The 13,540-nt window shown below is 45.8% G+C and overlaps 1 protein-coding gene across 10 annotated transcripts in view; it reads left to right on the top strand.

Moving 5' to 3' along the window:
* The window catches only part of DNAH2 (dynein axonemal heavy chain 2), a 145,529-nt gene that overhangs the window by 86,107 nt on the left and 45,882 nt on the right, over positions 1-13,540 (top strand). For 9 of the 10 annotated variants that reach the window (XM_053569902.1, XM_053569900.1, XM_053569905.1 and 6 more), the window contains 14 exons: positions 2,859-3,011; positions 3,192-3,283; positions 3,599-3,797; positions 3,943-4,167; positions 5,063-5,167; positions 6,183-6,371; positions 6,581-6,666; positions 6,810-6,940; positions 7,092-7,241; positions 7,837-8,004; positions 8,250-8,410; positions 9,637-9,776; positions 11,501-11,633; positions 11,732-11,871. In XM_053569902.1, coding sequence (XP_053425877.1) covers positions 2,859-3,011; positions 3,192-3,283; positions 3,599-3,797; positions 3,943-4,167; positions 5,063-5,167; positions 6,183-6,371; positions 6,581-6,666; positions 6,810-6,940; positions 7,092-7,241; positions 7,837-8,004; positions 8,250-8,410; positions 9,637-9,776; positions 11,501-11,633; positions 11,732-11,871 — 2,072 coding nt within the window. The remainder of the gene's footprint in view (positions 1-2,858; positions 3,012-3,191; positions 3,284-3,598; positions 3,798-3,942; positions 4,168-5,062; positions 5,168-6,182; positions 6,372-6,580; positions 6,667-6,809; positions 6,941-7,091; positions 7,242-7,836; positions 8,005-8,249; positions 8,411-9,636; positions 9,777-11,500; positions 11,634-11,731; positions 11,872-13,540) is intronic. The other variant, XM_053569901.1, reaches the window with a different exon arrangement.

Below are 13,540 nucleotides of genomic sequence, written 5' to 3'. Positions count from 1 at the left end.
TGGGAAGCTGTGGCAGGAGGATCTTTTGAGCTCAGGAGTTTGAGAACAACTTGACCAAGAGGGAGACCCCATCTCCAGTAAGATCAGCCCATATCACAAAATCCCAAGACCAGAGATGTTGGTGTGGATGTGGAGAAAAGGGAACACTTCTACATTGCTGGTGGGAATGCAAACTAATATGTTCCTTTTGGAAAGATGTTTGGAGAACACTTAGAGGTCTAAAAATAGACCTGCCATTCAATCCTATAATTCCTCTACTAGGTATATACCCATAAGACCAAAAATCACATTATAACAAAGATATTTGTACCAGAATGTTTATTGCAGCCCAATTCATAATTGCTAAGTCATGGAAAAAGCCCAAGTGCCCATCAATCCACAAATGGATTAATAAATTGTGGTATATGTATACCATGGAATATTATGCAGCCTTAAAGAAAGATGGAGACTTTACCTGTTTCATATTTACATGGATGGAGCTGGAACATATTCTTCTTAGTAAAGAATCTCAAGAATGGAAGAAAAAGTATCCAATGTACTCAGCCCTACTATGAAACTAATTTATAGCTTTCATATGAAAACTATAACCCAGTTATAACCTAAGAATATGGGGAGGGGGAGAGGGAGGGGAGGGAGGAGGACGGATGGGCAGAGGGAGGGTGATTGGTGAGATTACACCTATGGTGCATCTTACAAGGGTACACGTGAAACTTAGTAAATGTCGAATATAAATGTCTTAACACAATAACTAAGAAAATGCCAGGAAGGCTATTATAACCAGTGTGATGAAAATATGTCAAATGGTATATAAAACCAGTGTATGGGTATATAAAACCAGTGTATGGTGCCCCATGATTTCAGTAATGTACACAGCTATGATTTAATAATAAAAAAAAAAAGTGAAAAAAAAAAAAGGAAAAATTAGCTGGGCATATTTGGTGGGGGCCTATAGTCCCAGCTACTCAGGAGGTTGAGGCAGGAGGATCGATCACTTAAACCCAGGAGTTTGAGGTTGCTGTGAGCTGACTGATGCCACAGCACTCTAGTCTGAGCAACAGAGTAAGACTTTGTCTCAAAAAATAAAAATTGGAAATATGTAGATGAACTTGCAAGGTAATATGTGGGGAGAGGATGATTATCTAGTGTCAGCAGCACACAAGTGCCCAGGACTGGCTAGACTAGGAGAGATTTCCTGGATGAGTGGAGGGGAGGAATGGCTTTTGCAGAAACATAGCAGTCAGTCCCGGCTGAAGAGTTGGTGTTTGCAGAGGGCGTGGCAGGGTGGTGGGTTGTGCCAACAATCTTCAGTGTAGCAGAGACCCTAAGGAGAGGACTTGACCATGAGGATGGTGAGAGGTGTTGTGTGTTGGGAGATGTAGGAGGACAGACTAAGGACTCTGGATCAAATATGGCAGACAAGATCCTCAACATAATTTCTCACCTGTATTTTAAGGATTATTCAAAATACCAAGTCCAGTATCCTGGACTGGACAGTGTCCTGTGTATCATATTACCTGTAGTTCTATGTATCTTAATACGGAACCCATAATCAAGAGCTCCCCACACATGGGCCTATGGCTGTTTCATACAGTAGGTTAGGGATGTTATGGAGGTGCTGAGCTAGCTGTCTGTTGGCTGTTTACCCCAAAGAGGCCCAGCAGAGTTTGGATGGCCCCATGAGCTCCATGCACCAGTAGAAGGATTGCGCTGTCACGTGCCTCTGGGCAAGGGCTGAGATAACGAGCTAAATAGGCTGGATCCATTATTAAGTTAGTACATGTCTTTAAAAATTCAGATTAATGTGAGGGTACAAACAATGAGGTTACAATATTTGCTTTTGTTAGGTAGATGTTCGTACATTTAAAATTTTAATTTTTAAATAAGTAATCATTGAATCTAGTTTTCTTTATAAAAATTAGAATTTTCATATAAAGCTAAAGTCCTTATTAATTACTTTCCTCTTTCCAATCCGGTCTCCTTCCACTTTCACACAAGTAACTACTGCAGTACATTTGTGTAATTCTAGACATTCGTAATAAATACAACATTTACACACAAGCCCATAGGTATCCATGTATTCTAAAAAATGGGTCATGTTGTATACTGAAGATGTTTGTTAAATCAAAAATAGGTTTTTGAGGCTGGGCTTGGTGGCTCATGCCTGTAATCCTAGCACTTTGGGAGGTCAAAGTGAGTGGATTGCCTGAGCTCACAGGTTCAAGACCAGCCTGAGCAAGAGCGAGACCTTGTCTCTAAAAATAGCCTGGCACTGTGGGAGGTACCTGGAGTCCCAGCTACTTGGGAGGCTGAGGCAAGAGAATTGCTTAAGCCCAGGAGTTTGAGGTTGCTGTGAGCTATGATGTACAGCACTCTACAGAGGGTGACAAACTGGGGCTCTTTCTAAAAAAAAAAAGTAGGTTTTTGAGTTCTAGATTGATTTAATAGGTTTAACTGCGTTACACTATATTTCACGACAGAGCACTACATTTAATTTTTCCATCCCTCTGCTGGTGGGTGGTAAGGTCAGCTCCAGGTTTTTGCAATTACAAACAAATTGCCATGAATGTCCCTGGACCTCTGTCCTGAGCACCTATGGGCGCTTCTCCAGGGTAGGCCTGGTATGGCCAGACAATGCTGTGTCTTTATGACTCAGTAGAGAGAAAGTTCAGGGCAACTGCTGAGCTATAGGAAGTTTCAAGTTTATCTAAATCTTTCAGTAGGTTATAGATAAACATGTACAACAATGTGGTTTTCCAAGTAGAGCTAGGAACGGAGGCAGACTCTAGACCTGGCCGGATGGACCCCTCCATCTCTTACAGGTATGGCTTATTTATTTTCCTTTCTCTCCTTCCTTGAAGTTGAACCCAGCTGATGGTGAGAACTATGTCGCTATGGTAGAGATGACATTTGTGTTCAGCATGATCTGGTCTGTGTGTGCCTCTGTGAATGAGGAGGGCCGCAAGAAGATTGACAGCTACCTCCGGGAGATTGAGGGCTCCTTTCCCAATAAGGTCAGGGCACATACACCTGGCTGTCCTATTTGTCCTGTTTTCCAGAACCCACAGGCATTCCCAATCCTCAGGCTGCTGACCCAGCTCTCCTCCTTCCCTGCAGTGGTTTGGGAGCTCGTCCTCTGGGCTGGGGAGGGCTAAAGGAAGGCTTTGGTAACCTGACACACATGTCCTCCCTAGGACACAGTGTACGAGTATTTTGTGGACCCCAAAATGCGGAATTGGACATCATTTGAAGAAAAGCTCCCCAAGAGTTGGCGCTACCCTCCAAAGTGCGAGCAGGGCCAGGGGTGTAGGGAGGCTTCGGGCTGCAGTTGATGGGAGAAGTGGAGAGACAGGGCCTAAGGGCAAAAGTGAGTGGCAGAGAGGAGAGGGTGTGTCCCAGAGAAGGGCTGACTCTTAAGGAGACAGGATTTAGGAGAGGGACCTTAAAGGAATGCCCAATCCCCAGGACCCACAGGAGGCAGAGTAGTGATTATAGGGAGGCAATGCCAAGGAAGATAAACACTGGGAGGAAGAACAAAGCAGGAGTGAGAAAGGAGTGGGCAGTGGTCTTCGAGACACACACAGCTCCTGTTCTTCCCCAGTGCCCCCTTCTACAAGATCGTGGTGCCCACCATTGACACCGTTCGTTACAACTACCTGGTGAGCACCTTGGTGGCTAATCAGAATCCTGTCCTACTGGTGGGTCCTGTGGGGACTGGGAAGACATCCATTGCCCAGAGTGTCCTGCAGTCCTTGCCCTCCAGCCAGTGGTCGGTGCTAATTGTCAACATGTCTGCACAGGTATGTTGGGGAACCCAGCTCCTCATGCTTTCCCTGCCTTCTGCTCTCCCCTGAGATCCAAGAGAGAGCCTGGGTGACACCCCTCATATTTCTCACCACATGTCTCTTGGGGACATGAACATTCATTCTGTATCTCTGTCACCAGACCACATCCAACAATGTGCAAAGCATCATCGAGAGTAGGGTTGAGAAGCGAACCAAGGGCGTCTATGTGCCCTTTGGGGGCAAAAGCATGATAACCTTTATGGATGACTTGAATATGCCAGCTAAGGACACATTTGGGTCCCAGCCACCCCTGGAGCTGATTCGCCTTTGGATTGACTATGGCTTCTGGTACGATCGTACAAAACAGACCATCAAGTACATTCGTGTAAGTATCCTGAGAATTTGTTCTTCAGACCTCTGTTCTCTCCCGTGACAGGCTCAAACCCCCTCTACTGGGCCTCAGTCTATAATCCTATCCTTCTTATTTCTTTCCCTGTACAAGCGTCCTGCCTCTTCCTCGGGACCCAGACATCTTGCTCCTAAGTTACCAAGTCATGTTATTAACTCTCCTCACTGACCCTGCCCCCACATTTTGTGATCGAAAGACCCTGTCCTCTAACTTCCACTGCCTTCCAGGCCTCTGATATCACACTCACGTGCCAAGCTAGCCCTCCCCCTAGAACTGTGCAGGAAACCAGGGCCTCAGCTCCACACTGCCGTCTCCTCTGCCTGCTGCTATTGCAGTGACCACCTCCCAGGTGTCAGTTCTCTCAGCCACCCAAGCACCTGCCTTCAGTCCCAGCTCTCTTCCCTCTGAACTCTGAGCAGTTTGTTTGTTTCTTTTTCTTTAATCAGTGGGCCATTCCAGCCTGATTTTGGGGTGCTCATCTGTCTGGCACTCAGGGTCAAAAACTTGCCTAATTCTGAAAGAAAATACATGTACAGATAGAAGCAAAAAAAGAAGAAAGTCTAGAAGACATAATCAAAATGTTGATTTTTTTTGTTTTACCCACTTACATTTTCTAATTTGGGTATATGGATTATAATGATGAAATAAATATGTGACTTGAATAATTCTAAAAATGAATTCCCTCCTCTCTTCACCTTTCCCTGCCTATATCACTCCACATTTCTCCCTCTCACTTGTCCTTGTCCCTCTTCTACCTTGTCCCTCCACTTGCTCTCTCCCTCCTCACCCCTTTTACAATCTCCCTCTTCCTGCTCCCCATCTCATTCCTTCTTCCCATCTGTCTCTGCCCACTCTTGTCTCTGCTCTCTAGGACATGTTCCTGATGGCTGCCATGGGCCCCCCTGGGGGTGGACGGACTGTCATTTCCCCAAGGCTGCAGAGTTGCTTCAACATTATCAACATGACCTTCCCTACCGTGAGGATGTGGGGGAGAGGAGGGATGGTCCCAGAGCAGGAGGGGGCAGGGCAGCCTGCTGTGTACTGTAACACAGAGAGGTGGGAGCCATCTGCAGTAGCTAGGAGAGCTGCAGGTTGGCAGTGTAGCTTGCTGGCTCTGGAATGTGAAGCCCTGTGGTCCCACTGACCACAGTGGATACAAGGGGGCCCAAACAGACTAAGGAAGGTGGAACCTACAAAGCCGAGGGCTGAAAGCAGTGCTGGGATTTGGGCCAAGTGAATGAGGCACTGGCCTCAAAGCAGAGAGTGAGGGGAGGAGTATCAGAAACTCAGTAGTTAGAAGAAATAACATTTAATGCAATATTTTTAATTAAAATTAATGCCAAAAATTCATGGTAAAACAAATACCAAAATTTTAAATAAGTACAGTGTGGTGCTGAACCACATTGGAGCCTGAGTCAAAAGAAGAAGTCGATTCAGCGCCCGTAGCACAGTGGTTACGGTGCCAGCCACATACACTGAGGCTGGCAGGTTCGAACCTGGCCCAGGCCTGCCAAACAACAATGACAACTGCAACAACAACAACAACAACAAAAATAGCTGGACATTATGGTGCATGCCTGTAGTCCCAGCTACTTGGGAGGCTGAGGCAAGAGAATCACTTTAGCCCAAGAGTTTGAGGTTGCTGTGAGCTGTGATGCCATGGTATTCTACCCATGGTATTCTACCCAGGGTGGCATAGTAAGACTCTGTCTCAAAAAAAAAAAAAAGAAAAACAGTCAATGATCCTGACCCAATCTTTATTTAAAATGTTTGTATGTGTTCATTAGGGATATTTTGCATTTGTTTTGATTTTTAAATATTGCATTAACATATTATTTATCATTTATCTTATTTATGAGTTGGGTTTTTTTTCTTTGATGTCCCTTTAAATTCTGCCCATGAGCCAAGCTCTTCATTCACCTCACCATCATCCCCCTCCTTGACTAGAAGGCCAGGAGCTATGGAAAGTGAGTGTGAGGGCCTGTTTCTAGGAGTCTCAGATCATCCGCATTTTTGGCACCATGATCAATCAGAAGCTTCAGGACTTCGAGGAAGAGGTGAAGCCCATTGGGAATGTGGTGACTGAGGCCACTTTGGACGTCTACAATACTGTGGTCCAGCGCTTCCTGCCCACTCCTGCCAAGATCCATTACCTCTTCAACCTTCGTGACATCTCCAAGGTGACTCCTGGTCTGACCTTGTTGCTTTGCTCAGCATAGCCTCCTCTGAGGCATTCTCTTTTTCTCAAAATAAGCTTTAGCACTTATAGTGTATTGTGCGCTAAAAGTTACCCCCATCATGAAATGCCACATTCTCGGGCCTTATCTTTAAAACTTCTGTAGGGACTCTCTTTCCTCCTCCCATCCCACAGTCACTTCTCTTCTCCCAGGTATTCCAGGGCATGCTTAGAGCCAACAAAGACTTCCATGATACCAAGAACAGCATCACACGACTCTGGATCCACGAATGTTTCAGGTGACATGCTTGTGCCCTAGCCAGATTCAGGCTTCCTCAGCCTTGCTCCCATTCCTACCACCTTCACCACTGGCCTCACTCTCCCTTCCCCAGGTCGAGTCTCTACTTTTTCCCCAGATCTCACATTAAATCCCTCCCACCAGAGTCTTCTCTGATCGACTGGTCGATGTGGCAGACACAGAAGCCTTCCTGGGTATCATGAGTGACAAACTCGGTTCTTTCTTTGACCTCACATTTCATAATCTCTGTCCCAGCAAACGTCCTCCTATCTTTGGTGAGCTGGGAGCTGTGACTACTGAGCTTGAGACCCTTAGGAGGTTGGGATTGGAAGCAGAGTTGGGGCATGCACTCCTGGTGTGTGGGGCCCTGAAGGGAAATGTGGGGAGGACCAGGCATTTGAGATTCTGAGCCTTCCCATGGCCCAGGGGACTTCCTGAGGGAACCCAAGGTGTATGAAGACCTGATGGATCTGACAGTACTGAAGACAGCCATGGAGACAGCTCTCAATGAGTACAACCTGTTACCTGCTGTGGTGCCGATGCAGCTGGTACTCTTTCGAGAGGCCATTGAACACAGTGAGCACTTGCTACTCATGTCCCTTCCCTGTCATCCTAATTATGGGGTATTTTTAAGGAAATAGGGATCTCTTCCTAGATTTCTCCCAAATCAAATCCCAAAAGTTGCCTTCCTTCCTGGCTCCAGATCTTCTTGTGGCAGTGGGTGTTTAATCGATAGGGTGGAGGTTAAAAGTTGAATTGCAGCTGGCACAGTGGCTTATGCCTATAATCCCAGCACTTTTAGAGGCTGAGGGGGAGGATCACTTGAGATTAGGAGTTCAAAACCAGCCTGAGCAAGAGCAAGAACCTGCCTCTACAGAAAATAGAAACATTACCTGGGTGTTATGGTATGTAACTGTAGTCCCAGCCAATCAGGAGGCTGAGGTAAGAGGATCTGCTTGAGTCCAGGAGTCTGAGGTTGTGAGCTATCATGCCAAAAAAAAAAAACCCAAAAAAACAAGTTGAGTTCTGCCTAGGGCCTTAGGCACCAGACTCTTCCCATGCTTCTTGGTTCCTCTACTTCAGTTTCGGGGGTCCCAATCCCTAGTCTAGGGCCTGGAGGCTCACTGAGTTTGCTCGGCTGACTCATTACCCTCTTCACCTCCACCTCCAGTCACAAGGATCGTGCGGGTGATCGGACAGCCTCGGGGCAACATGCTCTTGGTGGGCATTGGTGGCAGTGGACGCCAGAGTCTAGCTCGCTTGGCTTCATCCATCTGCGACTATAACACTTTCCAGATTGAGGTCACCAAATATTATCGGAAACAGGAGTTCCGAGATGGTATGGGCAGATTTCTGAAATGGAGGCAGGTATGGGGCTAGGAATGACTTAGTTCCTGTAATAACGAGAGAGGAGAAATGGAAGCCAGACAGTGAGTAGGTCTGGCCTAAATTGGGCATAGGGTGGCGCTGTGTGTGCGATAGGCTGGGGTGAGGGCTCCTAAATCTCAGAGGAGGAATAAAGCACAGGGCAGGGATCTGAAGGGAGTCTGTTCTGTCTTCTTTCTCCTTCTCTCATCTGACCAGATATAAAGCGTCTGTATCGCCAGGCTGGGGTGGAGCTAAAGACCATGTCTTTCCTTTTTGTGGACACCCAAATTGCTGATGAATCCTTCCTAGAGGACATTAACAACATCCTCAGCTCAGGCGAGGTCCCCAATCTCTATAAGTCTGATGAATTTGAAGAGGTATGATTCCTTCCACTCTCACAACCATTTGGTTCTTTGGCCTGCCTAACTAATCCCTGAAGAACCACAGCTCCCAGAATATGATACTCTAGCACTCCCACTGTCCATTTCACAGCCCCGTCCCCATAAAGTTGAAGGTCCCTTCTAGGGTGTCTACTGGGCAGAGCTGCTTTAAAACCCACACCTTGGGGCTCGGCACCCATAGTACAGTGGTTACGGCACTGGCCACATGCATTGAGGCTGCTGTGTTCGAACCCAGCCCAGGCCAGCTAAACAACAATGATAACAACTGTAACAAAAAAAATAGCCAGGCATTGTGGTGGGTGCCTGTAGTTACTAGGGAGGCTGAGGCAAGAGAATCGCTTAAGCCCAAGAGTTTACGTTTCTGTGCGCTATGAGGCCATGGCACTCTACCAAGGACTAGAGAGTGAGACTCTGTCTCAAAATCAAAAAAAAAAAAAAAGAAAAAGAAACAAAAACAGAACAAAACAAAACAAAAAAAAACCCCACACCCTGGGGTTGGGCTCACTCCTGTAGTCCCAACACTTTGGCAGGCTGAAGTGTGAGGATTTCTGGAGACCAGGAGTTCAAGTCTAGCCTGGGCAACACAGCAAGATCCCATCTCCAAAAAATTTTTTCTTGAAATTAGCCTTCCATGGACACATCTGCAGTCCCAGCGACTCTGGAGGGGTGAGGTGGGAGGATTGCTTGAATCTGGGAGTTTGAAGTTACAGTGAGCTACAGTTGAGCCACTACACTCCAGCCTGGGCCACACAACGAGACCCTGTCTCTAAAAAAAAATAAAAATAAAAAATAAGGCCAAAAGTGGTAGCTCAAGCCTGTAATCGTAGCACCCTGGGAGGCCGAGGCAGGTGGATTGCTCGAGTTCACAAGTTTGAGACCAGCCTGGGCTAGAGCAAGACCCCATGTCTAAAAAATAACCAGGCACTGTGGTGGGGGCCTATAGTTCCAGCTGCTCGAGAGGCTGAGGCAAGAGGATCACTTGAGCCCAACAGTTTGAGGTTGCTGTGAGCTATGAGGCCACGGCACTCTACCGAAGGTGGCAGAGTGAGACTCTGTCTCAAAAATAAAATAAAATAAAATATAAAATAAAAAATTTTAAAACGAAAATAAAACCTACACCTCGTCAACCCTCCCTAACTTGCTGCCCTTGCCAATTCTGTCACTGAAATGTCATCCCTCCGACCCTGATGGCTTCTGTCTAGATCCAGTCCCAAATCATAGAGCAGGCCCGGGCGGAGCAGGTGCCTGAGTCGTCCGACAGCCTCTTCGCCTACCTCATTGAGCGCGTGCGGAACAACCTGCACATTGTGCTCTGCCTCAGCCCCGTGGGGGACCCTTTCAGGTGACTCCTGGTACAGTCTCCTCTCCCCAGCACTCCTCTCACGCTCCTCCTCCGTGCTTCTGGCCTCCCTGTGCCATCTGCAAGCAAGTATCATAACCAGCAGCATGCTCTCCTGCCTGGCTCCCGGCTCCTTCCCAGGGACAGTGCTTTCTGTCACAAAGTTCCCTTGGTTGACATGGGAGTCACCCATCCCCTTTTGGTATGACTAGTTTGTGTATGTGTGTGTGTGTGGTTGGTGTTTTTTTTTGTTTTGTTTTGTCATTTTTATTCCTTGATTGTGGTAAAAACCACCCAACATAAAATTTATCATTTTAACCATTTTGAGTGTATAGTTCAGCAGTGTTAGGTATATTTACATGATTGTGCGACAGATCTCTAGAATTTCTTCATTTTTCCTAAGTCGTGCTCTGTACCCAGTAAACAACTCTTTCCCTTCCCCCCAGCCACTGGCAAACACCATTCTACTTTCTGTCTCTATGAGTTTGACTGATTTAGATACCTCACATAAGTGGAATTGAGCAGTGTTTGTCTTTTTGTGACTTGTTTATTTCACTTAGCATAATGTCCTTAAGGTTTATCCATGTGTAGTATGTGACAGGATTTCTTTCCTTTTTTTTAAGGCTGAATAATATTCTATCATACTATACAACACATTTTCTTTATCCATTCTTGATAGAACTAGATTTTCAAGGGCATCAGAAACTAAGAGGAGGGCAGAAAACTTGTGCTGGGAGGCAGTTTGGGTTACCACTTTGGTTCTGTTTTTAATATTTGTGGTATGTGGTCTATTTACTAGCCTAAGCATTTTACAGCCATCACCTCTTGGAATCTCTCAACAATCCTCATTAATGTGCACTCTTATTCCCATTTTAGAGATGAGGAAACTGACATACAAAGAGATTAAATACTTGCCCAAGGAGTACACCTAGAAAATGTGGAACCCTGTCTTTCTTTCTTTTTTTTTTTTTTTGAGACAGAGTCTCACTATATCACCCTCAGTAGGGTGCCGTGGTGTCACAGCTCACAGCAACCTCAAACTCGAGCTTAAGCGATTCTCTTGCCTCAGCCTTCCAAGTAGCTGGGACTACAGGTGCCTGCCACAACGCCTGGCTATTTTTTTTGTTCTTGTTGTTGCAGTTGTCACAATGTTGCTTTAGTGAGCCCAGGCTGGGTTCGAACTCACCAGCCTTGGTGTATGTGGCTGGCGCCCTACCCACTGAGCTATGGGCACTTTCCAACTCCATCTTTCTGACTTCAGAACCTATTTTTAAATGCTACACTGGGCTGGGTATGGTGGCTTGTGCCTGTAATCCTAGCAGTCTGGGAATCACCTGAGCTCAAGAGTTCAAGACCAGCCAGAGCCAGAGCAAGAGGAAGACACTGTCTCTACTAAAAATAGAAAAACTAGCCAGGCACCTGTACTCTCAGCTAACTTGGGAGGATGAGGCAAGGGGATTGCTTAAACCTAGGAATTTGAGGTTGCTGTGAGCCATGATGCCACATTACTCTCCCTAGGAAGACAGAATGAGACTCTGTCTAAAAAAAAAAAAAAAAAAGAAACTACACTGAACCAGCTCTGAGAGCACAGAAGCTGAATGAGGAGATTTGGGAACAAAAGGATGAGGCACTTAGATTCCTAGATAGCTGGTGGATGCTTGGTGGTGAAGCTGGTAGCTGGAGACTGCATCTGCATGAACTTTACTGCTTCTCAAAACCTTCCCCAGGAATTGGATCCGCCAGTACCCAGCCTTGGTGAACTGCACAACTATCAACTGGTTCTCAGAGTGGCCCCGAGAGGCCCTGCTGGAGGTGGCTGAGAAATACCTCGTGGGAGTAGACCTGGGAACTCAGGAGAATGTAAGCCCCTCCTCCCCATTTCTCATCACACCCTTACCCTCCCTCCCACTTCCGTTGCCCATCTGCCATTGTCTTCCATACTGTGTCATTGGCCTCAGATCCACAGGAAGGTGGCCCAGATCTTTGTCACCATGCACTGGTCAGTGGCTCAGTATTCCCAGAAGATGCTGTTGGAACTTCGAAGATACAACTACGTCACACCCACCAACTACCTAGAACTCGTGTCTGGATATAAGATGTATGTGGAGGGCCAGTGTTCTGGTGTCTCTTGAGGGGAATTGGTGAAATGATAGAATGGAAAGACCCAGGAGCTGGCTGTGGGACCAGCCCGAGAATCTGTGCACTAATGTGGAAGGACAGAGATGCAAAGGTTCTGGCAAGAAGTTAGTAAGAGAGAGTTAGGGCTTCCGGTGGTTGTGGCCATTTCCAGAGCCTTCTGAATATGTTTCCTAGGCTCTGACACCTTTCCACACTCTCTGTCCTTATTTTCTGAAAAGACTTTCTATGTCTTTTCTCAACCATAATGCAACTATAACATTGCCATAATACAACCAGTCCTTTCCTCTCTGTCTTTGATGTCTTGTAGACTTTCCATCTGTATGAGATAGAAAAACCCAAAGTGTTTTCCCAGTTCTCTTACTCGACACAATGCAATCATCCCTCAGCGTCTGTAGGGGGTGGGTTCTGGAATCTCTTACAGATGCCAAAATTCACAGATGCTGAAGTCCCTGGTATAAATGGCATAGTATTTGTATGTAAACTACACGTATCCTTCCATATACTTTAAGTCATCTCTAGATTACTTATAATACCTAAATACAATGTGAATGCTATGTAAGTAGTTGTTATACTAATTGTATAGGGAATAATAACAAGGGAAAAAAGTTCATTTAGACAAACGCTACTTTTTTCCCCCCAGTATTTTCTATACACTGTTTGAATCCACAGATATGGAAGCCTGACTGTACTTCACTTCTGATGCCAGATTTAGGGAGATTTTCTCCAGCAGATGCTGACTGGGTGTCCTACAATTTAATTCAATCTTGACACTGTCTACCTGGAGCTAGAATCAGGTCCCAGAGATCAAGGGCCTAGTCCCACAAGACGGCTGCCATTTCAGATGCCAGTTGCAAGCCCCAGATTGTTCTACCTGTGCTTTTGACTAAAGCTATAAATCAGGGTTCCTATCACCTCTTCCTCAGGTTCAGTTAATTTGCTAGAGAGGCTCACGGAGCTTGGGGGGCCATTTTACATTATATGGCTGATTTATTACAAAGAATATTTTAAAAGATACAAATTAACACAGGGCGAGCTTTCTAAGGGTCCCAAGTACAGAGCTTCTGTCCCTGTAGAGTCAAGGCATGCCACCCTCCTGGCATGAGTATGTATGCTTGTTCACCAGTGTGGAAGCTCTCGGAACCCTGTCCTTTTGGGTTTTTAAGGAGTGTTCATTATAGAGGCATAACTGATTAAATCACTGGCCATTGTTGATCAACTCAAACTTCAGCCCTGCTGCTCTACCTGGAGGCCAGGATTGGAGCTGAGAGCTCCAACTCTCTAATCACATGGTTGGTTCCCCTGACAACCAACCTCCAGCCACAAGTCCACTCACTGGATACAAAGACACTTGTCACTTTGGAGACTTCAAGGATTTTAGGAGCCGTGTGCCAGGAAGTGGACTTAAAGACCAAATACACCGCGTCATGCTACTATTCCCAAGCATTTTATATTCATTTTATATTAATTCATTTTTGGTTTTGTTAGCTGAAGTTTTATGTGTACACCATAATAATAATTTGCTTTGAAGGACATAAGAAAAATATAAAACAAAATTATTGGATTCAGTATTTTTAATCAAGGTGAAGAAAAAACCATTTGCAATAATAATGATAGTCAACCTTTATTCA

This window comes from Nycticebus coucang, chromosome 18, assembly GCF_027406575.1.
Source record: "Nycticebus coucang isolate mNycCou1 chromosome 18, mNycCou1.pri, whole genome shotgun sequence".
Classification (NCBI taxonomy): domain Eukaryota; kingdom Metazoa; phylum Chordata; class Mammalia; order Primates; family Lorisidae; genus Nycticebus; species Nycticebus coucang.
This window is presented reverse-complemented; position numbering and strand designations above follow the sequence as displayed.